This window comes from Trachemys scripta, chromosome 10 (assembly GCF_013100865.1).
Source record: "Trachemys scripta elegans isolate TJP31775 chromosome 10, CAS_Tse_1.0, whole genome shotgun sequence".
NCBI classification, from domain to species: Eukaryota; Metazoa; Chordata; order Testudines; family Emydidae; genus Trachemys; species Trachemys scripta.
In genome coordinates, this window is record NC_048307.1 from 80,683,485 (window position 1) to 80,711,143 (window position 27,659).

Here is a 27,659-nt window from a genome sequence, read left to right on the forward strand (position 1 = left end):
CACATCAGTTGAGCCACAGACCAAATCCTGCAGTGCTTTCTCAAGACCTCAGTGGGAGTGTTACCTGGGGCAGGACCCCACTGGGCGCTGGCCCAATAGGAACAAAGCTGGAATCTTAATTTCATGTTGCAACCATGTCGTGTGTTGCTCTCATGTAAGTGTGGGCATTGAAAAAAGCCTGGCTGTTTGGATATGGGGCGAGGGGCTGGTTCAGGTGGCCAAGGGCTGGGAGTCACTTGCAAAAGCATCCAGACCTCCTTGGGCAGAGGGAGGTGCACTGTGATGTGGAGCCTGTGTGGGGTACTGAGCATTAGCGTGGTGGGAAGGAAGTAAAAGGGGACCCCATAGAACCCAATTGTGGGGTGTGTGGGGCGATAAAACTTGCACTCCACTTGAAACAGGCACTGAACTGTCCGTGCTGCAGAGCCCCCTCTGAAGGTAATGTCCTTCACACTTTTCTGGGCACGTTTACTTCCTTTCTTGTCCCAAAATGCCAAATCATCCAAGGGAGAAAGAGAAAAGTCCCAGCTCAGCCATCCCATCCAGACCTGGGTTTAAGGGTCCACTTGCCCCATGAACACATGTTAAATTACAACTTGTCCGTACTGCATTAAGGTATTAAATGTGACCTACCCCTTTTATCTTAGTGTAGATCACGGGTAGGCAACCTATGGCACGCGTGCCGAAGGCGACACGTGAGCTGATTTTCAGTAACACTCACTGTCCGGGTCCTGGCCACCGGTCCAGCGGGCTCTGCATTTTAATTTAATTTTAAATGAAGCTTCTTAAACATTTTAAAAACCTTATTTACTATACATACAACAATAGTTTAATTATATATTATAGACTTATAGAAAGGGACCTTCTAAAAACGTTAAAATGTATGACTGGCACGCGAAACCTTCAATTAAAATGAAGAAATGAAGACTCGGCACACCACTTCTGAAAGGTTGCCGACCCCTGGTGTAGATGTACCCGAGCAGGGATTGTTGCTTTTACCCTGGGTTTGACGGTGATGCCACCCCATCCTTTGGGCCATGAAAGGTGGGAGCGATAAAGGAATGCTTGCCAGCCCTTGAAAGCTGGGCTCAGTTCCACGTGCTGCTCAACTCAAAACATTATTCCTCGAGCCAAGGCTTGCACATTCCTCAAGAGCCACGTGGGGTGTCACAGGGTCACCTGACTCAGGAGCAGGACTGTGGCAACGGGGTTGTAGAGAGGAAGCAAAATTATTCAACCTCAGTCATTTCACAGCCCAGTTGGAGAAAAACACTGGATGGGCTCCTGCTTCCTCGCCCTCTAGGAGCCCCACCAACCTGACATTCCATGGCTTGAGCTTGTTCTCCGGGTCCACGATACCGTTTCCTTAGAGCTTTCATAGTCAGTGGTATTTTCAGTTGTATTGGCATACAGCCCACAGATGCCTGTCTCCAGAACCCCAGTTTTCTCTCCAGTCTGCTGCTTGCAGCCATGAGCCAAATCCTACCGTCCTCAGTCCATGATGATCAACGTGGTCTCAGTTCTATCAGAGTTTCAGCTGTCTCCCACAGCAAAAAACAACAACAACAACAAAAAACCCTGTGAAAACCACTTCAGTGTCAACATGAAGTCCGAGATCAGAATGAGACTGAATGCATTTTTCTCTAAGTAGGAAACAATTCAGTTTGGGAGTTAATTGTGAGCTCCTTTAATTAAAAAAAAAAAAAAAAAAGGATATCCATGAAATCATATCTGTATCTAATCAGTGGTTTGGTTTTTCTTTTTAAAGAAGCCTCATTACTAGTTTTCTGGTTTATAGGAAAGCATTCAGAAGCTATTTCACTCACAGCCTACTTTGTATCTGCTGTTGTTCAAAAGCTTTTAGGCCTGAATTTTCAAAACTAAGCACTGTGGGATCTCAGCTTTCAGATATCCAGCTGGAGACACCTTAAAGAGCCTGATTTTCAGAAGATGTTGAGTGTATGCCTTCGGAAAATCAGATTCTGTTAAGATGTCCCAAAAACTGAGGCACCCAAATCACTTGTCACTTTTGAAAATGTGGACAACCTAGAAATGAGTCTAGTTGTTTGAACTGCCATTTGACTGGGAGTCTCACAGCTCCTTCTTACCGTGTGTGATTTTACGGCTGAGTCTGTTCATAGGCACCAAGCTTGGCAGGAGCTCCGACTCCCTCAGTGTGCAGAAACTTTTGTGACTGGGGAATGGAAGCAAATGTGCACAGATATTTTCACTTTGACAATTACAAGTGTCTTAGTAATGTTGAGGATTACAATGGCCAAAATGGCATGAATAGCTAGTGATTCACTTACTTAGCTAGCATGGCACTTGCAACATTTTCTGGGCACAGTTTCCTTTGCTGTTCTAAAATGCTTAGTTATTATCCTAAAACCCTAAAAGTCTGCCACAGGTTTTCCTATCCTCAGCCTGGAGGCAGCATCACATTAGAGGGAATGTGAGTCAGGAGTTCGAACACTGCTTAACATACTTTTAACTTGACCATGGTCAGATGATGTGGTATCAACTGGGGCTTCTTCGGATTACTGCAATATGATTAATACATAATATTACAATCATAATGATATCAGTACTGGATGGACATTAGTGTTCCCACGGCTGCTTTATCGCCAGTGGAACGTCATTGGTGGTGTGCAGCAGCTGGAGGTGTGAAGATTTGAACATTTGTAGATATGCCTTTACAGCTGCCCGGCACGACAGTCTTACAAAAACTGTGTTGGTAGGCTAGGTCCATATAGAAAACCTTTGTAAAGTGTCCGTTTCTAGTCTGCGCTGGCTGGAAGAGCAGCGTTCATGGTTTGTTAGTGTGAAGCATGCAAGAATGGTGTTTTAACAGCCCCAAATCTCTGTGCTTCAGGTTATCCTCTTGTAAGAAGATCGTCCAGTGGTTAGAGCAGCGGTCTGGGAATCGGGAATTCTGCATTCTATTCATGGCTCTGCCATTAATTCATTGTATGGAGTTGGGTAAATCATTTGACTTCTCTGCTTTGGTTTCTCCATCTGTAAGATAGTTTTCTTACAGGGGAGCTGAGTCTTAATTCATGAACCTTTGTAAAGTGCCTTGAGAGCTAGGCCTGAAATGGAAGTGCAAAGGAGCATTATTTCTGTTACTATTAAAAGTGGACCTAATAATTAGTCAGTGTTTGTAAAATGCTTTGAAGCTCTCAGATGAAGGTGCTTTACAGGCACAAATTATTATTATATTGTTTTCAAGGTCCGCTGGTTTGGGGAAACATCCCCATCTCTGCTCGTTGATCAGTTTTATCTCCCCATCTGTCAAGGATTAGTTTTTTTTCTCTCAGCATTAAAGTTGGGATTTTTCAATAAACTCTGCATTGATCTAACTGTGCTTCCATTGAAGTCAGTGGCAAAACTTCTATTGGTTTCAGTGGGAGCAGAGTTAACCCAATGGAAATCTCACCTCAACTGTGGGAACTGCATTAGATGGTTAGTACATTGTTGTGTGTCAGAAGGGTGGTTGGGTTTTTTCTTTTTCTTTTAATGTTTGAGTCTAAATGTTCTTTCTCGCAACCTGTGGTCACAAGATACGGTTGAGATATTGCAAGGAGCCTAATGTAACTAAAAGGATTTGGCAGGCTGAATTTCAGCCCACCATCCCAGCCAAAGTAGGAAGTGGTTAGGGTGGCCAGGAATTCAGCATGCGTCCCCTAGATTAATTAACAACAAGAGTTGGCTCTGTGCCACCCCAAGCAGCGGAGAGATAAAGCAAACAAAGGATGGTTAACAGTGGGGGGAAGGAAGAGTTTGACTTTGCTGTGGCTAAAAGGGAAACATACAGATGAATGATTTATTATATGAGTTCTCCCAGATCCGCAAGTGTTTTCTGTCTTATGTTTCTGGTAAAGGACTGCAGGAACACTTTTAGGATCTGAGAGTCACAGTTCCCAAGATTTGAAACTTTGGCAGAGGGGTTTTTTAAGAGATTTTGGTGCCACTTCACACTCCCCTGCTCCCTACCTCCAGAGGGTGCTGTGTGCATTGGGTGATTTCTCCATGTAGCCTGTTGTGTCCTGAGAACAAAGCTGAAGGGCACGAGAAAAAAAGCAGAGAAATAAGCTAAATCTTGCCAGAATGAGCCCAGAAGTCTCTGGTAGCCCCCCAGATTTCTTGGCAAGTTGATTTCTGTAACCTTTTTCTCCTCCTCTTCAACCCCCACTTCCCATTTTCCATCTGATTTCTCTCCCCTCCTCCTGGACTGTAGAAGATTCTTATCTGTTTGGGTCAGGGCTGATTACCCCAGCAAGATGACAGCTCTGCTGCTTTCATAATTGGCAGCAAATGTAGGTGGTTATATTTTGGGTTCCTTTTTATGACTTGTTTATATGACTGTGTTAACTTTACATGCCATGTACAGAGCAGTTACATGTACAGTATAACACACAGATGTGCTCCAATGTCATGGATGTGCCTATGAAACTTTGAACCATGAGAAATGGAGATTAAAGGGCCTAAGTTACCTTGAAAAAAATCACCAGCCAGAGGTTAGGGGTCTATTACAGGAGTGGGTGGGCGAGATTCTGTGGCCTGCGCTGTGCAGCAGGTCAGACTAGATCAGTGGTTTTCAACCTGTGGTCCACGGACCTTTGAGGGTCCGCAGACTATGTTTAAGATTTCCAAAGGGGTCAGCATCTCCATTCAAAACTTTTAGGGGTCCACAATTGAAAAAAGATTGAAAACCACTGAACTAGATGATCATGATGGTCCCTTCTGGCCTTAAAGTCTACGAGTCTAAAAATAAATATGTTGTTTTCAATTTGTTTGCTTTTTCATTGTTTCTCCTGTATAGCTAGTTTCTCTCTTGCCAAAGAGACCCTCATAAATATCAACAGGGAAGCAGAAAAAAACTTTATATGATATTTAAGTATAATATTCAGGACACACTATTTAAAAGGCAAAGGAATGATGTATCAGAAACCAGTTTCTTGAAATTAGTCAGTTTAAATAAATAAATAAATACATAAAATCCAACTTGAGTGTGTCATTTAAATTGGAGTTTTCAGACCAGAACTCAATAGGAACATATGTATTTGAGGAGTGTGAAGGTTTTTCAGGAGCTGATGGTTTTGTGGACTGGTTTCTTTTATGCAGAAAAGTTGTTGGTATGCTAATGGTGGGTATTGCTGTTGGTCCCTTGCTCTCCTGCATGTTGCTTACTGTAGAATCAGGGTCTTAGCTAAGTTGTATTTTAAATTATCTTCAAGGAGGCCAAAAGTCCTGCGATCGAGTAAAATACGACTCAGCACAGCTAAGTGTGATAGAACCTGACCTTTATTGATTGGGAAGTTATTTAAAGAAATAAGATGACTGCATGGCTTGCAGGGTTTGTAATTGTATTGGAATCTTTGGCTGCAAAATCACTCATTCAAATAAACAGGTCAATTCATGATGGAAAGCCTGGACTCTGTGACAGTTTCTCAGAGGCTTTCATGAGATGGTGTGTTATTGGTCTTGGTCCAGGCTGGGACTTTCCAGGGTCCTGGGGGAGTTACACACCCCAGGCCCAGATCATCCAAAGTATTTAGGCACCAGGGGAGTGAGGTGCCCAAATACCTGGGAGGCCCAGTTCCCATGGAAAATCAGCAGGAGCTGGGAGCGTATTTCCTATGGCCCCTTAGAAAAATCACAGTCCTCGCTCTTTGTCTCCACCTTCCTCAAACCAACAGCGTGGCTGCCGCTATTTGTTGCTGTGGCTATCAATTTCCTGAGAGGAACCACGTAATGCCTGGACACGGTGGATGGCCAATGAGCTCCCTTGTTGTCGAACAAACAAGGGGGACTCTCACATCTCACATTTTTTCTGTCCTACATTGGATTTTTCTGCAGAAGGGATAAACACTAAGAACTGAATCCTAACACTGGGCTGTTTTATGCTGTCTTCTGGCCTTAAAGACACTTACTTTGGTGCCACATTGAAGAGAATCAGTGAAAGAAATTGCGCTTATTGAGGGGAACTTTTTGTTTTTCAGTTCCTCCACAAAATGACAAAATGTTGGACTCTGAAAGAGCTCCAGAGCTCTCCTGTGAGGGGATAACTCACATTTTGCAGAGCATCTGCCTTCCCTAGGATTAGTGGCTTATTTTCCTAAATCTTAGAACTGAACGAAAAATGTCAGTTACGGTTCTTGAGAACGGATAGAACAGGAACCAGTGGCCCTGAAGATATCTCAAAAAATTGGCCTCCTGAAATAAGCAATTTTAGTAGTGACATTTTAACTGAAAAATGCTGCCATCTGTCATAAATCAATATCTCTGCACCTCAGAAAAGCAGATATAAATGCTTGTAAGAAAACAGTGGAAAATGAGAGCATTTGGGATTATCATGTTCTATTCCGTATACATGATCACATAAGTAATTTCTCCACAGGCAGAAAATCTACACAAGTTTCTTTATGTTGGAGCTTAATGTAGTGTAGTGGTTGGAGTTTTATTTTGTTTTGTTTTTTGTTCCTTTTTTAGTGATCCATTCCAGCTGAAACTTGTAAGGCTGAAGTATGTTAAGTATATTGGCTTAACAAAAACGATTGTGAGCATTGCTGGGGCAGATTGACAATTAATTGTATTTTGTAGGGCCATAAAAATTCCATTTCTGCTGTGGAAAGTTTTAACCTCTTCACTACCCTGGAACTTGTTTCAAAGAACATTAACAGGGTTCATTTCCGCTGATGGCTCCCGCGTGGTCTGTAACAAGATTTTTTTGGAATATGAACATTTTCTTTTTGCTGCACTTTCTAGCTGGATCTTGCTTAGGAAATTATTCACAGACAACATTTTTTCTAAAATTATCTCAGTTCTATGCTTTCTTATAATATGTAGTGTTTATTTTGAAACAAAAGGTAAGATATTACTGAAAATAAAAGGAAGATTTTTTATATATATATATATATATATATAAAAAATCTTACCCTTCTTTAGACTATATCTATATAGTCTATATATATAGATATAGATATAGATATAGATATAGATATAGTCTAAAGAAGGGTAAAAGTAGAATGGAATGCCTCCTGCAAGCTTCTCCATGGAGAAAAGATGTTGCTGCACAGAACACCTTGGGTCTTAAGCACATGCTTTATTGACTAGGGATGGCTTAAAGCAGGGATTGGCAACCTTTGGCCCGCGGCCCGCCAGGGAAAGCCGCTGGCAGGCCGGTTTGTTTACCTGCAGCGTCTGCAGGTTCGGCCAATCGCAGCTCCCGGTGGCCGTGGGAAGGGCGGCCAGTATGTCCCTCGGCCCGCGCTGCTTCCCGCAGCCCCCATTGGCCTGGAGCAGCGAACCGCGGCCAGTGGGAGCTGCAATCAGCCGAACCAGCAGATGCTACAGGTAAACAAACCAGCCCGGCCCGCCAGCGGGTTTTCCTGGTGGACCGCTTGCCAAAGGTTGCCGATCCCTGGCTTAAAGTATATGCCTATAGTTAAACACTGCTAAATTGGGGCCTAAATGCAAACATTAAAGTGTGAGGCAGAGATATTTTAATTGTGTGTGTTGTATAATACCTAGTGATTTTTGTGTTTTCTGGAAAAATTTTGTAAAATTTGATGGACAATTCCGTCATGCTTTTAAAAGGTAGCATGGAACAGCCAGCAAGGACATTTTTGGTTAGCATTTTGTTTACAAGAAGCATTTTATTAGTGAAGTGCTTTGAACTTTACTTACATTTAAAGTGCTGTCAGCTCACAAACCGTCAGAACCTCAAGTTGTGTTTTCTTTACCTTGAGACCCCACAGAGAGAGAGAGAATTTCCTTTTGGATGTGTCTGCTGGGAGGTACAGCTTCACCAGGGGAAATGGTGACGCGAAGGAACAAGACCACAAGTAAACAAGAGCCAGAGTTCCAGTGTATACATCTGATCGATAAAGCCGGCTTTGATGGCAGAGAGCTCTGACGCCAGCCGAAATGTGGCTGTCAGAAGTTGTAGCTGCCTACAATGATAGTTGTTAAAAATGTGGCGTGTACCACCATTGAGGAAGGCAGTATAGGGCTAACATACTTCTCTTTTTGAACAAGCATGGCTCTGTCCAAAAATCCCTCCTGATCTTGTTGTCAGCACAGAAAGGGCAGCATGCAAAAGAGGGGGGGGGAAATCGGCTATTTATTTAAATTGCAGGGATATGACTTTCTGTCCATTGCCCCTGCTGTCTGGTGAGTGGTAGAGCCTAATGGCTGGAGGCGAAACTAATACTTGGCAGTGGATAAGACACAGAGCAGGCTCTCTTGTAATAGAGGCTGGCTAAAGTGCTTGCTTTATGTCAGGGTTGCCAGATGAGTTCATCTTTTCAGGATTTGTTTGAATACGCTGAGAGATAAAAGAATGAAAACCAATCCACCTCTGCACAGGCAGCCACTTTGTTTAGCTGGGGAGACTGCAGAAAGTGAGGCTGCGTGCGGGGCACATAAAGAGACCCTTTAGAAAGCTTTCCGGAGGCACAGCCTTTTCATTTGAACCTTTTAACTGTCTCTTTTCAGTGTGTTTTATTTGCCTTTTGGGCCCTAGATGAGTTCCCTTTTCAGCTATTGCATGGCTTTTAAAAGCCATTATTAGGCCACTCACCCCCAAAGAAAAGTGGGATTGCAGGGGAGACTTTTAGCTGCCTTGGCCGTCCAAACACGGTTAACTAAAACTAACATCCGTCTCTGCTCTAAACATAGGAGATGTTTCACATACTTTTTCATTGCTTACCTCCCTCCTTTTTTGGATATCCTTGAAAGGAACTGAAATGAGGGAAAAAGAGATGAAGTGTGTTGGCTGGTTGTTTTGGATTAGAGATGTTGAGTGGGTGTGTGGATGGATGTGTGTGTACACACCCGTATGGGGGTAATTGATTCTCAAGTCTTGTCTGGAAGTTCTTTTAATAAAGGCATCTCATCTGCCTTCATCAATGGTGATGTAATGATTGATTAGGAACATCCTAGTTGAAAAAAAGTCCTTTGTTTACTCTACTCCAGACAGGGAAGAGGAATTCCTATCAAATTATTGCATATTCTTGGAAAGTATGCATACTATCGGGGACACTAACAGCCTGCTATTAGAGCTGGAAATGGATGTAGAGCGTATGCTGCATTCCTTCATTGTTGGTTTTATTGGACAGAAGGCAGAGCGATTTGCAGTAAAGAATGGAAAACACCTATGAAAAATGTCTAATGCTGGCTGTTCTAAAGAATTTTACTTTTAACTCAGTGCAAAATCAAATTTTGAAGTTATCCTCTCTTTAGTTTGTAGGGAAATTTAGGGTTAAGTGGTAATTTCTGAAAAATATAATAACAAAAACTACTTACCTAATGGGCAAACAGGGCTTTGCAAAGGTTCTGAGGTTAAACAGATGCAGAACTCTGTAATTGCTACCAGGCTCCAGACCTTACAGATGAAAAGCCACAAACTTTACTGTAGCTCAGACTATTGGTATGACTAAGACAATGTGGGACAACAAAACTTAACAGTTGGTGTGGGGAGGGGATCAGGTACGTTGGGCATCTCAGATACATGATATTCTAGGGGAAAGATGATCTAGAAAGCTAGCAAAAAGATACAATTTTTCTGCACAGCAAATTATGTTTGTTTACACTGTACACCATGGAAGATTTAATTACAAATGAAATTCATCTGCTCAATACCTGCTTTCTGTTCTTTCTACTATAGTTCTGTCTGTTAGTCATCCTCTGCTCTCCTCATAAAGTTTAAGCATTTCAATAGAAATATATAACTCTTTGTTTTAGTATTTTATAAAGAAGAAAATGGGCATGCAGACCTGGAACAAAATCTTATTCTCACTGGATGGTAATAGACAGGGGGAAATTGCAATATAAGGTCAGGTTGGTTATACTCATTCCAAACTCCTTGAATTCAGTGGGTTGTACAGACAAAACTGAGGACAGAATTTGATTGGGCTGATAGTGTTTTGGAAATCCTTGATTGGATGAGACTTCAGTCCGTACAGATTTATGTTAATATCACTGACTGTATTAATGCATTTTTGCAAATACTGCAGAAATACTGCGAAGAGGTTCAGAAACTTCTTTTTAACCAGTTCCTGAAGTCTTAAAATTTACTGTTCTTCATTCTGAAGATTTGTGATTTCTAGAGATTTGTGAAGTTGAAGAACTTGCTATGTCGTATTTGGATCTAAACTGGTCTTTTTATGAGTCAAAATTAACTTTGACTATTCTTCCCTTACTCACTCTCCTAAAACTGCATGTTCCCGTGACTAGTGCCTGGCAAGTGATCATGACATGTTTTGGGAAGAGCAGAGTCCAGTTGACAGTGTTTATTGATGTGCTTGGATATATGTTCATCATGGAACTGTGGATGAAGTCATTACTCTTCCAGAGTAAGCATGCTGATCATTTAACTCCCCCGTAAGCCATGGGCTGTAGGTTCTTTCGAGATGGTAAAGGAGATAAAGGCTTTTGGTCAAAGGGTTAAAGAAAAAAAAAATCTTCAGTGTTTACAAATTCATTGTGCTGTGAACCGTCTGGAGAACTTGGAATGGCTCTTTATGATATAGTGACTCACTGAGCTGTTTGCAGCCCTGTAGGAAGATGGAAGGGAAATTTGCTGGAGTTGGGATTCATTTTTTGCTTTGGAGCCCAAAGCAAACAGGTTGTAAGGGTGCTTTTGTTTATGTAGGTCAGTGCAATGTGTCGAGCCAAAGGGCTAAGTTATGTGATTGTGCTGGATGTTACTTCCCTAGAATAATTTTCTTAGTTGAACAGGAACTTTAACTTCCGCCCAAAGGTTTGACAATTAATTGTATTCAGTTTGACACAGCCTCTCCATGCTAACGCTCCGTGTATCAGAAGGCAAGTGGCAGATCTTCTATAGCTGGGCCTATTAATATCTGACGTTGGACTTAAAATTGTAGTGTAAGATGGGATATGCCGTTTGGGGTTTATGAGATGGTGGAAGGCTAACCTTGTGACTGGCTGTGAGCTAGTCAAGAGCTGAATAAACCTCTCTCTTATTGCTGGGTGTGTGCATGTGAAGAAAGGTAGGGGATACAGTTTTAAAGACAACAAAGAGTCTGGTGGCACCTTAAAGACTAACAGATTTATTTGGGCATAAGCTTTCGTGAGTAAAAACCTCACTTCTTCGGATAGCTTATGCCCAAATAAATCTGTTAGTCTTTAAGGTGCCACCAGACTCTTTGTTGTTTTTGTAGATACAGACTAACACGGCTACCCCCTGATACTTGAGTTTTAAAGACGTCATCTGTGATGTCTAGAAGAAAAACGTGGGTATGACTTCAATGTGAGAACAAAAGATTCCCATTTTCTCAGTCCAGCCTATGTAACTTGCTGATTTTCTGGATTCAGGCTGAGATTTTCAAAGGCACCTACTTAAGCTCCCAGTAAGTTTCTGTGGGATTTGGGCACCGAACACCCTGATGCCATTTTGAAAACCGCAGCCCCAACATTATCCTCTCTAGTTATTCCATCATGCAGCTGTTTGTCTTTTGACAGTGATTCTTATTGTGAAAAGAAAAAAGATCGATAAGCAGTCGCTTAAACTTATATTGTCATTTTCATTGTGACTGTAATTCTGCTCGTTCCACTGCTGGATCAAAACCTTTTCATAATGATAGGTGATGTACTTGTTTTTAAAGTAGAGGTGCCATAAAGTTGGACTAAATTTTCCATCAGATTGCTGCTAAATTCCTGTCTGAATTAAGTGGCTTTTGAAAGACTGACAAGGGAGGTTAAGGAGTAGCTTACGAATGGGGAGATCTGAGTTTAAGCTTCTACCACAGATTTCCTGGCTGAGTTTGGGCAGGGAGCTTAGCCTCTCTGCAGCCTAGCACCCAGCTATAAGAAAGGAAGGTAATAGTATTTCCCCAGCTTGTATTGTGAGGCTAAATACATTAAAGATTGGGAGGTGCTCAGATATCTTAGTAATAGGGTCCATAAAAATATGTAAGATAGAAATTCAATGTTGGTTGTAAGTCTCTTGTGTCAAGCAGTACACAAAGGAAGACTCAATGTGCTTGGGTGCTGTTTTCAGAGCGGTGCTATTCTGTGCTTCTTACATTCGTTATTAGGGACCTAATTCACACCTACCTTGAACACAATTCAAGGCATCGTAATCCACAGTACGTATTCAGAAGCATTGTATATTGTGCCGAAGATCAAGCACCGTTCAGAAAGGCCCTTCTTCAGCCTAGGCGCTCATTTTCTCAGGCTGGACAGTGGACGTTCCAAACAGGAAGCACAAAAGGTATTTCCAGCACAAACAGGAGAGCGCTTTTAATACTCGTTTCCCTTTTAATTGCTTCAACAAGGAATGGGCCAGCCTGCAAGGAACGGCGGCTTGCATTAACTTCTAGCCTGACCTCCCCTGGTGCTAATTATGGATCTAAAAAAATGAAAACTGAATCAGTACTAGCACATGCTCTCATTCATTTTACTTATTGGCATTTCTAAGGGGTCCGTCGTCATAGTAACCCAGTGCCATGCAAATATTCGTGAACTCCTGCTCAGAACCCCATGTAAATATTAACATCCCCATTTCACAAGGGGCTAGAGGCACAAAGGGTCAGATTTTTAAAGGTATTTCGGCACCTATCTATAGAAATACCCTTATGAATCGGCCCAGAAGTGACTTGCCCAATCAGTAACAGCAGAACAGCTCCGTTGACTTCAGGAAAGCTACTGTGACTTGTGTACATTGGTGTAACAGAGCTGGATTTGGTATGCCATTTGTTACAAAAAAAGATTTTGGTGGAATTTGGGCTCCTGAGTGCAGAAGCTAAATATCAAAGGTAGCTCAGGAATGGAGACGTGTTAGTGCGAAATGGGTGTATTTATTGCTAAACTCACAAATACCTTATTTTCTGTATATATAATACCCTATACCAACAAAATTAACTTTCCATTGGCGGTATTTCCCTCCTGTCCCTCCCCTTTTCCCCCATCGCTGGTTTAAAGATTCAGAGTGTTACTGGATGGGCGTTGGGATGGAGAAAAGGGGAAGCTGCAGTGAATCCAGTGTGTGTTTACTGCTCAACCATCCCACTTGGCCTAAATGTAACTCCATCCCCACCCTCACTCCCAGGGAAGCCAGAGTTCTCCTGCAGTATGAACTTGTGAGTAAGACATAACCAACAGTGGTTTTTGAGTTAACCTTTCTATTTTCCCTTTGTTGGCCAGGCCGTAGTACACAGTGGAGCTGGGGACTTCTGTTTCCTTGCAGATTCACCAAGTCTCGCTGATAGAATCAAATAAATCTTCAAAACAAAGGCCGTTAGGAAAAGACTAAAAGAGCTACATCTGTATAAATTGGCAAAGGGCTTGTCTGCACACACAAACTGTAAGGCTTTAACAGTATAGTTAAAGTAGCCCAACCCACCTAGTGTGGATGCAAGGGAAGGGAAATATACTGTATTGGTAGAAGGCACCTTCATACTAGTATAACTATGTCCACATTGCGGGATGTGCCAATTTAACTACTTGAGTAGAGAATCACACCCCTAACTGAAATTGGTAGGGATACAGACCAGGTCACAGAAATGATTCACAGGGTAGTGCTGGTGGTAACGAGATAAAGAGAAAGTATTTAGGGTGGTACAAGGAATATCACTTGGAGTAAGAAGGGAGAAATTAAGGCTGAATATTAGGGAAAACTTCCTGACAGATCTATTAGACTGTGTAGTGATCTCCCTGGGGTGGGGGTGGGAGGGAAGCCCATTGCTAGGGGCTGTACAAACTGGAGTAGAAAACGTACTGTTGAGAGCAGTCATGGGAGCTGGATTAACTAATAGGCCTTATGCATCTTCTGTTTCTAAGATCCTGGGAAGAAGAATCTTGTCTGAAGTACATCGCCTGTGTAATATAGGAGTAAATTCAGCCCCAGGATCCTACCTTGTTTTTCATCCAAAATTTTAGTAGCTTGCTTATCAAAGGCACTCGGACTAATTTTTTTGTGTACGTGTTAGAGCTACTGAGGGTGCAGCTTCTGAGAAATCCTGTTTACAACCAGAGCAGTCATGGAGCCAAAAGATGCTTTTAGCCCTGCCTAGCCTTTTATGGAGGAAGCTGGAAAACAGGTTTCAAAAGCTGGAGGATTCTGAGGGTGAACTCCATGCCACATTGAAGTCAACAGTAGTTTTGCCCTTTACTTCAATGGGGACAGGATGTTGCCCTGAATTTTTGGTAGTTGCTGAGTACTGGCTCGCTCCTTTGTGTAAGCCACTTTAAGCAACAGGGAATCATCTAGCAGGTCTCGTTCCCCACAATGAAAATGCCTTCAAACCTCCGGGTGGGGACTCTGTAGAAACAGGGCTGGAGCTTCTGCCTGGCAGGCATTCACATGGATGCGTGAGTGTGTTGGGTCTGGGAGATTCTATATACAGATGTATGGGGGATGGAGAGAGACGTTCTCATACTTCTGTTGAGGTTGGGGTGTGTGACAGCTCACAAGCGTCCACATAAAGGGTCATTTCCCGTCCTTGTCTTGCAGCAGTCAGTGCTTGCAGCCAGATTTTTGCCAGGCTGCTCTATGTTTAGAGGTGGAAAAGCCCAATTACCCACCATTTTTCTCCTCCTTCCCGCTTCCCCCCCATTAAAGTTGTATAGTTACAACTCAAGTTAAACTCTAACAAAGCAGCTTAATTCAAAGACTGTTAATGGGAAGGAAAGCCCATTCCTCTCCAGTGTAATTTGAGAATGAAAAGAAATGGGGCTGTAGGCCTGTGCTTTAAATCCAGTGCCTTAATAGAGTCTCTGAAGCAAAATAATGGCATCACCCTGTGTGTGAGTTAATCAGACTTGATGGCATGAAGGCAGAGAGGTCAACAGGCCACGGTCTTGTGATATATTGTCAGGGAGCTTAATGCAGGGTATAGAACAAGGCCAACTCAAAGCAGAGCTGCTTGCCGGGTTTATAGCTCTGGGACCCTTGCCCAGAACAAGAATGTTAGGCGTATTTTATACAGAAGTGGCCAACTTAGATTGGTTATGAAAAGACCAGTCCCCTAACAAATGAAGTAATTGTTTTCTTTAATTTTTTGTTTGCTTATTTATTTAAGCATGGCACTTGTAGCTAAACATAGTTTTGCCAACAAAGTAAACCATTTAGGACTAAACAAATCTGAAGCAGAAAAAATCTTACTCCAGAGTTAACCTCCATAAAAAAAGAGCTTTGTATAGGTGAAGGAAAGTATGCATCGCTCACTCCTCTGAGGGGTTTAATCTGTGCACTTCATTAGTATTTTGAATGCCGAGAGAACTCTGACGGGGAGCACGTACGCTGTATATCGGTTGTAGCTGGAAGATCTAAGCTAAAGTGAATTGAAATGCAGCTGACTCAAATAGAATGGAGAATATGGATGAAGAATCTCTGTTTATTATACGGTCATCCTTGAAATCACAGAGTGGATTTTTGGAAAATAGCCTGTAAGCATCAGGATTACGTGTTTGGAAAGAGCCTGTTTCACCTTTTAGGGCCCCTTTTAGAGATGTGAATTCCTGTACAGTTTCTAGAGGCACTGTAAATAGTGATAAGCATGAACTTTAAAGGCGCCTCCAGCTGTCCCAATACCTCCATTCTTCATTCAACATGGCTCAGAGAAGGAAGAGGCCTTCCTGTTGGTCAGGAAGATGAGTAATTCAATGTTATATACAAATATTTGTATAGTTTTATGGAAAATATTATGCCCTTGGCATGAAAGGGTGCCTCACATTTCTTGTTCTCACTAGTGATACCAGAGCCTTTGTCAAAGATTGTTAGCTAGGAGAAATCTTCCAGAATATACTTGCATTCAAATCCTTTACCTTGACAGGTGATAACATTTCATGGGTATATCCATGCATTACATGTCAATATGAGTTTGCCTTTAAAAACCAAGGTACATTGGTTTATATGTTCAGTGGACTATGAAAGTGAAGGCCTGGCTGAAGTAACTTCTGTTTTCAAAAGTGAGTTGGAAGAAATTTCACAGATATTTTGTGTCCTTTAGTCTCCAAGATTGTCAAAGGGGAATATTAATGTTTAAGTTAATATGGGAGTTTATTCCCTGGTATTCTGATAAAATGCTTCCCCCCTCCTCTGACATCAGGGGTAACATGAAGGAACTTGCTGTGGTTCTGTTGGTACTTGAGGAAAAGTGCAGTTGGCCAGCAGATATGTGTGATACTAAAGTCTGAAACCGTGCACTTGAGTCACCATCTTCACCTTTAACATTGAAAAGCAAACCATGGAGGCTATAGATCCCAGGCTCCGGTGTCCCAAGACAGAGCACTGCATGCCGAGACTTTTGGTTTCCTTGACCCCTACCCATGTGTTAAAGAGGAAGATCTTTACTGTCGGCTAGGTTTCCCCTTCCTCCAAAAAATTTAAGGGGCTGTTAATGTCACTAATCATGTGAGTTAATATGACTCACCTGATTCCGTGTTGCAGGATCAGCCCGCTAAGTTGTAATCAGTGCTACTAACCAGCTAAGAGTTTGCACCGTCCTGATACATTTTTATTTTGTTTCTCCCGACCCACCACCCAGTCTGGCCTTCTTGGTTTGTATCATTCTCCTGCTAGGTCTTGTCTTTTGGACTGTAAATTCTTTGGGGGCAGGGCCTGTTGTTTACATGTCTGTATAGCACCTATCACAATAAGTTTGCTTGTGGCCTTTAGGTGCTATCACAATACAAACGTTAAAGTGTAATATGTTCGATCTGCGGGATCCTGACAAGTCGCTGGAATGGCCCACAGCTTAGACCGTTTGGATGGCCCTGATGTAGGCACAGAGGGTCTGCTGTGGGATTGACTTAGATAGGGGTTTCTTTCCTTGTGTCATTTTCAAGCGATAGTAATTATTAAATGGGTTGTTTATTCGTGTGTGGCTTGAAATAGGTCAATGCTATATCAGCAACCTTGAATGTGTCTTTGCTTTTTTCCCCCACAGATGCCAGTATGTCGCCTGATGCCATTAAGCAGAGCCACTGGTGTAATGTTGCCTACTGGGAACATCGGACTCGTGTGGGACGCCTCTACACAGTGTATGAACAGTCTGTCAGTATATTTTATGACCTACCTCAAGGAAATGGCTTCTGCCTCGGACAGCTAAACCTGGAAAATAGGAGTGAGACTGTTAGAAGGACTCGAAGTAAAATCGGCTATGGGATTTTACTTAGCAAAGAACCGGATGGTGTGTGGGCCTACAATCGCAGTGAGCACCCTATTTTTGTCAACTCCCCAACACTGGACATTCCCAATTGTAGGACTTTAATAGTACGCAAAGTGATGCCTGGCTATTCGATAAAGGTATTTGATTACGAGAAGTCTTGCCTCTTACAACACGCCACGGATCTGGATTATGCAGATGGGCCCTACGACCCAAACAGCGTTCGGATAAGCTTTGCTAAAGGATGGGGGCCATGTTATTCGAGACAGTTCATCACGTCATGTCCTTGTTGGTTGGAGATATTACTCAGCAACAATAGATAACAATCAGCCTCTGCCGAAAGAAAGGAGAAAAAAAAAAAGAGAGCGAGAGAGAGCGAGAAACACAGACTATTCCAAATATCATCTACCTAGATTTAATATAAAGTTTTATATATTATATGAAAATATATATTATACTTGTAATTATGGAGTCATTTTTACAATGTAATTATTTATGTATGGTGCAATGTGTATATGGACAAAAAAAGGAAAATGCACTTTGGCTTATATAATTCTTACAATACGGATTTAAAAAAATTATACAGCAAAAATAGGAGAAAGCCCTAATTTTGATGTATGGTTTTTTGAAATATTATTAATACCAGACAAAAAGCTAATACCAGTCACTCATTGATAATAAAGTATTCGCATTATAGGGGGTTTTATTGTCTTTTTTTTTTTTCCCCAAAGAGGGAAGAACAGTTATTTTTCTGTCTTTAAATAAAGTTCTGAGCAGTCTCTCCTCAGGCATTCTGGAGTCAATTTAGATTTTCCAGAGTGAAGATTGCAGGCTCGAATCCATGCCAATTCATTTTTAAAAAATCAACTCCTTTCTGACTAGAGGGCTCCAGTTGTCTCCAGTGCTTCATACATGAAGGGAGGCCAAGATCAAGGGGGTGGAAAAAAGGATTAAAGAAAATCTGTTTAGAAATGTAGTTGTGTGTGCTGGTCTGTATTCCAGTTGGTAAAACAAGTATGCTGGTTGGGATGTAGTGAAGTGTGTATGTGCATACACACACATTTAGCAAATTAATGGGTGACAGGATTGATGGAAAAGACAGAATACAATCGGGGGCCTGATCCTAAAAGACTAAGTCCACTGGGATCAGTTTGCGGTATCAAGGCCTTGTAGCTATTCAGTCTCTCTCCAGTTCTTAGTGGAGAAGCCCAAGATTTTAAAAAGTGACTGGCAGTTTTGGGTGCCTCCATTTTGGAATGCACAACCTGATATACCTTGAAGCAGCCTGAATTTCAGAAAGCTGGTGATGGGGGATGGATCACTTGATGATTCCCTGTTCTGTTCATTCCCTCTGGGGCACCTGGCATTGGCCACTGTTGAAAGACAGGATACTGGGCTAGATGGCCCATTGGCCTGACCCAGTATGGCCGTTCTTATGTTCTTAAAGTGCTTGAGCACCCTTTTGAGAACATCTTATGCCTTTTAAGTGTCTCAGATCAGGCACCCAAAAATGGAGGCACCCAAGATCTCTAGTCACTTTTGAAACACTGTTGAGGCATTTTGGCCCCATGGTGTTGGGACGCTTGCACTGCCACTCTTCTAGTCTATATCTCAGCCACTAAGCTAAGACTGCAGAGCATTGTTGTAATCACATTTGGATTGTGAGGTGCAGTTGTGATCAGAAAAGTGACTGAAGAAAAGGCCCTTTCTGCCTTAGCAGATCTGCACCCTTTGAGAATTCAGGGTAAAATCTGCTTACTTTTTTGATGAAAGATACGATTTTCCTACCTTTTATTCCTGTTAGCACTCCCAAGCCCACCCAGCTGTGGGAGAATGTTGAGAGTTTTCTGGCTCCTGCATTGTTATCAGTACAGTTGATAATTGCATTGTTCATTTCTAATGTGGCTACCTCTTGCCATTTTATTTTGAGTCTCCCTGTATTTGTTTTCATAAATCCCCAGTTTCTGAAGTCCTGTGTGATTAGGTGAGAATTTCAGCTTTCATTTTAAAAAGTCCGTTTCTAGCCCTCATAGTTGCAGAGAAAAGCTTGAAAATGTGACCCCGAAAAATTAATGAATTAGAAGACACATCAAAAGAACACCAAATTTATTATTTTTTAAAAAATCTTAGAGCTTAAATCAATGTCATGATTTTAGGGGACCCGATGCATTATTTTTTGTAGCAATAATGAGTGAGGCTGCACAAGCCAGGCAGAGTACCGCTCAGTTCTCAAATCCCAAGGTGAGTTTACAAGGCTGCCGTAATAACATAAGGGTGACCATACTGGGCCAGACCAATGGTCCATTTAGCCCAGTATCCTGTCTTCCGACTGTGGCCGGTGACAGATGCTTCAGAGGGACCGAACAGAACAGGCCCATTTATCGAGTGTTCCATCCCCTATTGTCCAGTCCCGGCTTCTGGCAGTCAGAGATTTAGGGACAACCCAGAGCATGAAGTTGCATTCCTGACCACCTCAGCTAATAGGTATGGATGGACCTATCCTCAGTGAACTTAGCCAATTCTTTTTTGAATCCAGTTATACTTTTGGCCTTTACAACATCCCCTGGCAACGAGTTCAACAAGTTGACAGCGTTGTGCGAAGAAGGACTCCCTTACGTTTGTTTTAAACCTGCAGCCTACTAATTTCATTGGATGACCTCTGGTTCTTGTTTTATGGGAAGGAGTATATAAAATTTCCGTATTCATTTTCTACACACCACTCATCATATTATCGACCTCCTTTGTCTCCCTCCTTAAATCATCTCTTTTCTAAGATGAACAGTCGAAGTCTTTTTAATCTCTCTTCATGTGCAAGCTGTTCTGTACCCCTAATCATTTTTGTTGCCTTTCGCTGTATTTTCCAATTCTAATGTATCTTTTTTGCTATGAGTCGGACAGAACTGCATCAAGGTCTGGGTGTGCCACATATTTATATCCTGGCATTATGATATTTGGGCAGTTAGAAAAAAAAATCTTCTCACTTGTAAAATAAGCAAACTTGATTGGGAAGTCAGTGAGCCACAAGCGTGGAATGCCACAGTGCCATTTTCACAGTCACTTTTCAAACTATAATCATGCTTTAAATGATTTTTAATTGGGACCAGATTGGTTGATGTCATGCAGCATAAATATTAATATTTTACATCATTATTTTTCTGTTTATTTTACAACTGTTGTAGTCGGGATGGTGTCAAAACATGTAACCATCAGTTAAAGCCAGCTCTTGAGATATTGTACTGATCTTTTTCTTTTTGCCTAGTTTTGTTGCATAAGGCCATACCAGCTACATTACAGGCTACATCTGGCACATGCAGTATTTTAAAAGGCCACTTTCATATTGCGTCACTTCTTAAAAAAAGAACAGTTCTCCCTCATTCCATTTCTGATAGGAACTTTGATTATTTAACTTAAAAAAAAAGTCTAATTTACTGTTCACCATTTATGATATTTACCTTTTTCAAAGTTCTTTTTGCCTTCTTCATAGTTACAATCCAAATCCCACTGAAATTCAATGAGAGTTGAACACTGAATGCCTCTGCCCATTTGAAAAACTCCAGCCTTCATGCATTTTAGTCGGTCTGAGCAATGAAAAAAGAGTGGTTTGTTTCATTTGCTAATTCACATGTACTGGCAAATTCCTCCGGGTTTGGATAAAACAGTATGGGGGATATTTTAAATCCAAACAACAAAAAACCCAAGCCAAAACCCTTCCTGTTTCCATTATTCATTTACTCTTTCATGTCATGAGAACAATTGCAGTGCTACATTGTATAAAACTTGTTCTTTTTTTATCATGCTTGTATTTAGGGCTTTAGTAGCTGATGGTCTCCTTTTAAGCAGGGCACCCACATTTTTTCACATGGGGGTCCAAAATGGCAGTTTACCAGAAGCCCAAAGGAGCTTCCATAAAATAGATCAGTTTGTACTACCTCTAACCTTTGATGTGGATCAGGTTCTGCCTGTGGAGACTACAAGTCCCAGCATGCACTTCTGTATCACTGAAGTACCCAGGACCCAAGGTCTGTGCAGGCCACTGCCCAGAAATAAAGATGAACTTGCCATAGTGTAGAATGCCATAGGACATACTCCTACCCTCCCTGGCCAGATGAAAACCACGGGCCTGATTCTCCACTGCACTGCCCTTGCTGTCATCCTTTGAGGCCTATGCTACCATTCTGATTTGATAGCTTTACCTCCGACAGGTGTAAATGAATTCCTAGACACAGCCCGGCAGAGTCAGGTTCCATCTATTTATAACGTCATTACCTGGGATACTAACAACATCTTGGCTTTATAAAATAGAATGAATTTCTGACATCCCATTTACTGGGCGCTGTTCCTGCTGTTTCATTTTTGCACTTCACTCAGCTTGGACAATGTTAGTGGCTTTTCCTTGAACCCAATTCCTGGCCCGTATCACAGCTCCTCATGAAATAGCACAATGGTAGCGATCAGGTTCCCAGGGTGCAATGGAACAGTTACATTTAGGGGGTTTTGTTTTTGTTTTTTAATTTCATGCACACTTTTCCATGAATAAATCTGGAATCCAATTTCAGTTGACAGCAACTCTTGAAATGTGATTTAGGTTTTAGGAAGAGGCTATGAACTAAGACATCCACTTTTGTTTTTCACTGCCAAGTTGGGTCCTTTAATATATTTAACTAGGACCTTTTAGTCCTTACCCTGTTCTAGATTCTCACTGTGCTTAAGTTAAATCTTCTGTGAACTCAAGCCCCTGCACTACTTTTGAACCTGATGGTTGTTTGGTAACTATAAATCAGCACTTCCAACAGCCTTCATTGTGGTTTCAAGCAGTGTCGTGTTAAAAAGATCTTGTAATCAGACCACCCAGAACTCACTTCTAGTCACTTCATGAGTCATGCTTTGTAAGTTCAAGAAACCCAGCCTCAACAAGATGGTTTTCAGAAGTCAGATAAAAATGAAAAAGAAAAGAATGTTCCCTCTGGCCTCTGACGAAGGTGAATAAGCTTCTCATTTTGCCTTTTCTGAGACTACCCTCCAATGCTTTTATTTCCCCAATATTCCTTTTCTAGATTCATGTCGTTTGGTAGTGAGTGAGCCAATGCACGTACTGCCAGTGTGCTTCAATCCTAGCTCAGAGGCACCAGCTTTCAGGGCGGGAGGGTAAATCAGTCTTCATGTCTATTCACATTTAGATTTCCTCAGCTAGAACTACGCACAAGGGTCACCTGTGGTGGTGTTTTTTTGGGGAGTTGGACACCTGTTTTCTGGGAATGGGAGGGAGGCCACAGACACATTTCACATAGGTGGCCAAGCAGCCATCTAGTGACAAACAAGGTTACTACTAACAGGCTGGATTTGAACTAGCAAGTACCTCTGGACTCCAGTTCCAACCCCCCACATCTTCCAGTCTCCCCTGTTTTCACACTGACTTTATGCTCTGTCGCAGAGCTATTTAGTTACTCAACTGCTCAGCACCAATGCCTTCTAAACCAGCTCAGTTATTTTCCAAGAGTCAGACACTGACTATCAAGCCCAAAACATGCATTTGAATCACGGGTAGGCAGTAAATCTATCTGTCTTCCCCATGGTGTGAAGAGGCTGTCCATCTATCAATCAATCAATCACACATTGAGTTCGCTCCCTAAATGCATGACACACACAAACCTGAAGCGGGCAGCTGCAGGAGTTTAAGTGGAGAACTGCCTTTAGCTCCGCCTCATACACTCCCCTATATAAATGGGAAGACAACAGCCACCTGTTCCTAATAGTAGGGTTACGTAGGTTTTCAGTTGTGCTAGGCTCCTCTCAATACAAGCCTAGCTTCTCTCAGACCCTGTTGGAACAACATTGTTTTTGCCTTACTTAAGGTAAGTAAGGGGTCTTCTGTTCTTGTTTGTTCTTGAATCAGAGACCAAATGCATAGTTAAGTTTGTTCCTGCTGGAAGAAAATTATTACTTTTGTGTTTGTGTGGAAAGTGCTGGTACCATGGGGAGGGAGGGATGGTCTTATAAAACCTGAGATCTGTCTAAGCAGTAATCATGTTGTTCTCTTCTGGTTAAAGTTAAATGGGTATAATGCAAATATTCAAATCTTGCCTTGAAAGTGGGTGCCAATAAAGAAACCAGACATAAGTAGAAATGAACTACAGGAGCAAAGGTCCGCTCTAAGGATCCCCAAAGTTTGGTGGCTGGCTGGATCCAGGCCCATCACTAGAAATGATACAGTAATGCAAATTAAAGCTTCAAATAACAGCTGTGTTTGCTCCAAGCAAGTGTTGTGTAAATCTCCCCCTCCCCCTAGCACAGTTGAGGGAGGAAGTTGGTGTTGTAAGGACTGAGTTCGCTAGCCCTGCTCAAAGCGGGTCTAGGTAATGCAGCATGTAAAGCGTTAATGTCCTCTAGCACCTTGTTTACTCTGGTGCTCCTGCCCCTCCCCCTCTGGTTTCCAAGCAGTCAACATGGAGGGGGGCAGGCTGGTCCGCCAGTCACCAGTGATGCTACGGGTCTGGTAGTTGTTCACCTAGCAAAGCACTCAGATTCCTGACCGCAAAAGATCAGGGCAAAGACACATTTGTAACCTTGATTGTGGGCTGCGCTGGGGACTCCAGTTGCTGCATAGAGACTCTAGAAACCATGGTTAAAGGCTTGGCGGGGGTTTGGTTTCGGTCCCTCTGGGAAATTTTGACCCATTTCCTGACTGGACATTGTATGTTTGTCATTTAATGTAGGGTCAGCCATGTTCTTCCTAAGGGAAATGGGCTCTCTCCTGCCTGAATTGTTTGAGGGCATCACAGGCTGATGTTGTCCCTTTAAGAAGGAAGAGGCCGGTGCTCCCATGACTGGGTCAGTTGACCCCTAAGGCAATGGAGCCCTGGAGGGAGGGAGGAAGCCTGGGTGAGTCTGAGCTGAAGGAGGCGCAGGTGAGGACTGCCCAAAGCTGGGAGCCCCGGACGAGCAGGAGGCTGGGACAATAGCCCCTAAGGGAAAGGGGGAGATCCAACCTAGTCAGGGGAAGCCAAGCCTGGAAGAAAGGGGGGGTTCCTGCGGGAGGGTGGATCCCCCTGAGCATAGTAGGATTTGGGTAGGGAGGTGTAGGGCTTGGAACCCGCAGGGAGCTGAGTGAAGGGCTGTGGGCAGACTGGCTGCTCTCAGGCAGGGAGCTCTGGAGGGTGGGGTCCAAAGGAACAGAAGTGACTTGGTAGGGATGTCTCTGGAGAGGGGACTGGGAAAACCTGCTGTATCTTTAGAGGTTTACTGCGGGAACTGGGAAATGGTTTTACTACAGGGGTAGTGAGGAGCTACTGCACTTGCGGATATGAATAGTGTGTGACCGTAGATGGGCTCGTATCAGGCCCTGAAAGACTGTTCCTTTCATGGATGAAAAGGGTAAACTGAGGCAAATGCCTGTGGTGCTGCAGCCTGCCACTAAGCGCCCCAGGCAGGGCCGCCCCATGACACGAGGCACAGGGAAGAGAACTCCTCTCGTGTGCATGGCACCACCCTAGTGCTATTCTCTCTTCTCCTGCCCTTAATGCACAAATTGACTATTTGCTGAAGAGCACAGGACAGGAAAATCCTCTCCAGAACTGGCTTCCCTTGACAACGAGTATAGATGGCACCATGGCAGGAAACGAGGAAAGTTTATCATCCCCCACCCCTGATGAGGAATTACTTGTATTTAGGATGGGACAAATACCGAATACTAGGAATGCTTAACTACAACAATAGGGCTACGTGCCTCTCACTAACACCAGTGCCACACTCAGGAAGCTCCCCTGTGTGTTGCAAAATCAGTAAGAACAGAACAGCTGTACTGGGTCAGACCAATGGTCCATTTGACAGTGACCAGTGCCAGATGCCTCGGAGGGAATGAACAGAAAATGGTAATTATTGAGTGATCCATCCCCTGTTGTCCAGTCTCACATTGTGGCAGTCAGAGGTTTAGGGACACCTGGATCATGGGGTTACATCCCTGATCATCTTGGCTAATAGCTATTGATGGACCCAACCTCCATAAACCTACCCAATTATTTTTTGAACTCTGTTATATTTTTGGCCCTCACAACATCCCCTGGCAATGAGTTCCACAGGTTGACTGTACATTGCATGAAGAAATACTTCATTTTGTTTGTTTTAAACCTGCTGCCTATTAATTTCATTGGGTGACTCCTGGTTCTTGTGCTAGGTGAAGCGGTAAATAACACTTACTCACTTTCTCCACACTATTCATGATTTTTTAGGCCCCTATTGTAGCTCCTTCTTAGTCACATGGGTGGAACAAGGCAGGGCTGCGGGGGAAGGAGTGGAATGGAGAGGGGCTTGAGCTCTAGCCAGGGCAGAGAGATCTGCCATGGTCCTAGCTGAGAGTGAGAGCTTGACCCCTGCCAGGGCTGAGCTCTCAGCCCCTTCCCGCGTGCCCCACCCAACCAGTGGCCCTGACCGAACTCTCAGCTCCTCCTACCCCCTCGCCCGAGCCAAGGGGAAGCTTCACCCACTGCCCGTGGTAGTGGCAGGGAACATTAGCTTAATCCTGAGGGAAGAGTCTGAGGCAAATGAGCGGTCAGGATGGATCTATCTAGTTTACGTGGCTAGCTTGCTTGGAGAAGCAGACATCCGTTAGCCCAGAATAGTGAACTCTACAATTAGATGTATTTACTTCGTGCTTTGAAATGATTGGGCATCAGGGGTATAATTTCCCTCTTGTTGGCATTGGTGTGACTGAGAGGAGCATTACACCCTGTTACTGCACTCCCCTGTCACTCCGGCTCTGAGAATATGTTGGGGTTGTGTTGTCTCCAGGAGGCACATTTCTGAAGGCGTGGCTCAGAGAGAGAAGGGCCCAGGTGGACTGGAGCTTTCAAGGGGTGAACTTACGGGCTATTTATGGCGGTGCTGTACTTGGACTAAGAGAATATCCCCTGGTCCCTTATCATAGAAGATCAGGGTTGGAAGGGACCTCAGGAGGTATCTAGTCCAACCCCCTGCTCAAAGCAGGGCCAATCCCCAGACAGATTTTTTCCCCCAGATTCCTAAATGGCCCCCTCAAGGATTGAACTCACAACCTGGGGTTTAGCAGGCCAATGCTCAAACCACTGAGCTATCCCTCTTATGGCACAGGTCTGGATGCTGTATCCCATGGCAGCAGAGTATGTAGGCTGGGTTGGACAGAATTTGTCCTGTGGTCTAAAAATAAAATCAGAGGGAAATATGGTTCCCGTTGCTTTCTGGGGCAAAACAGGGCACTGGTTCTTCAAGTACTGGTCCCTGTGTGTATTGCACTCTGGGTATGCATGAGCTTCCCCCTTTTCTCTTGGGAGACTGTTTTGCAGTCTGGTAGTCCTCACTGACAGGAAAGGTCTCCTGACATTCAGCCTGTTTTCCTTTTTTGTTCTATTACGTCTAGTTACACCTCCATGTTACTGCTCTTCAAAGTCTTTGGTAGATGCAACTGTCTACGTTTCAAAGGGAGCTTCACCCTTGTAAATGAGAGCAGAATTTGTCCCTCTTTCTTCACTTTTACTTATCGAGGGAGCTTTTGAGAGGTGAGCCTGAAAGGCCAGGCTGTAGTCGGCTCTGTCTATTCTATGGTGGTAGAGAGCCTCTTCTAATACAGAAAAATTAACCTCCAAAGCCTATCACAGACTTGGGTTGAAGTGCAATTCCTGGCTTACCGCTAGCAGCAACTTCCTCTGGTCAACTGTCACAGACTTTTTTCCATTTCCATCTAGAACAGTTTGTTTTAGCCATTTTTGTTAAAAGATGAATGCGAGGGCAATGCTTTGGGAGCCTAGGATAAAATAAGTATGTACCGAGCATAGCAGTCCTCCAAAAGTTTTTGTGCAACTCCGTGATGTGATCAATCAACTTGCTACATCTAAGAGTTACTTTTCTCAACATGAAGGTCTCCAGCTATTTCTTGTCGAGTGCCATTTAGATGATAGGTGGAGCATATGAAACAGTTGGGTGTAAAACTGTCTTGGATTGTACCTACCCACTTTAAAATCATTCACATTTGTCTTTAAAATAAATGTGTGTGCTGGGAAATAATTACCATTTAAGATGGAAGCTTGTTAGGAAAATGTACTCACTACTATAAATGGCTGCCTGCAGCCGAGCCCACTGGACTAGGGTTGACACAATTTAACGACCGTGTAGATGAGGAGGAAGCGGTTTGGAGCCCTTTCTGGTTTTCAGGCACTATCACAAAGTTGTACTTTGGGCCCTGCAGTCAGATCTGCCCAGGCATGAATCCCCCAGCGGGAATCTGACTGCAGAATCAGTCCCCCATTTCCAATATTGCAGTGGAAAGTCCAAATTAAAGAACAAAACTGTTTTCAGTGGAATCAAAAACATTGAATTAATATTTCTCCTTGTATGAAGTTTAGCAAAAACATGTAGGAGGAATGTAGTGACTTGAGAGGATCCCTTTAAATGGGATAAAACTGCCTTTTAAAAAAAATCTGTTCATTATGTTGATTTTGAATCAACTAATTGCTGCAAAGCAAACTGTCAGAGAAGAAAATGGCTGTTTTCCCC

At 43.0% G+C, this 27,659-nt stretch overlaps 1 protein-coding gene across 2 annotated transcripts in view; it reads left to right on the forward strand.

Annotated features, from left to right (window-relative positions):
• The window catches only part of SMAD6 (SMAD family member 6), a 71,166-nt gene extending 53,667 nt beyond the window's left edge, over positions 1-17,499 (forward strand). For both annotated transcript variants that reach the window (XM_034782970.1, XM_034782969.1), the window contains one exon: positions 16,920-17,499. In XM_034782970.1, coding sequence (XP_034638861.1) covers positions 16,920-17,461 — 542 coding nt within the window. In that variant the 3' untranslated portion in view covers positions 17,462-17,499. The remainder of the gene's footprint in view (positions 1-16,919) is intronic.
• Positions 17,500-27,659: the final 10,160 nt, after the last annotated feature.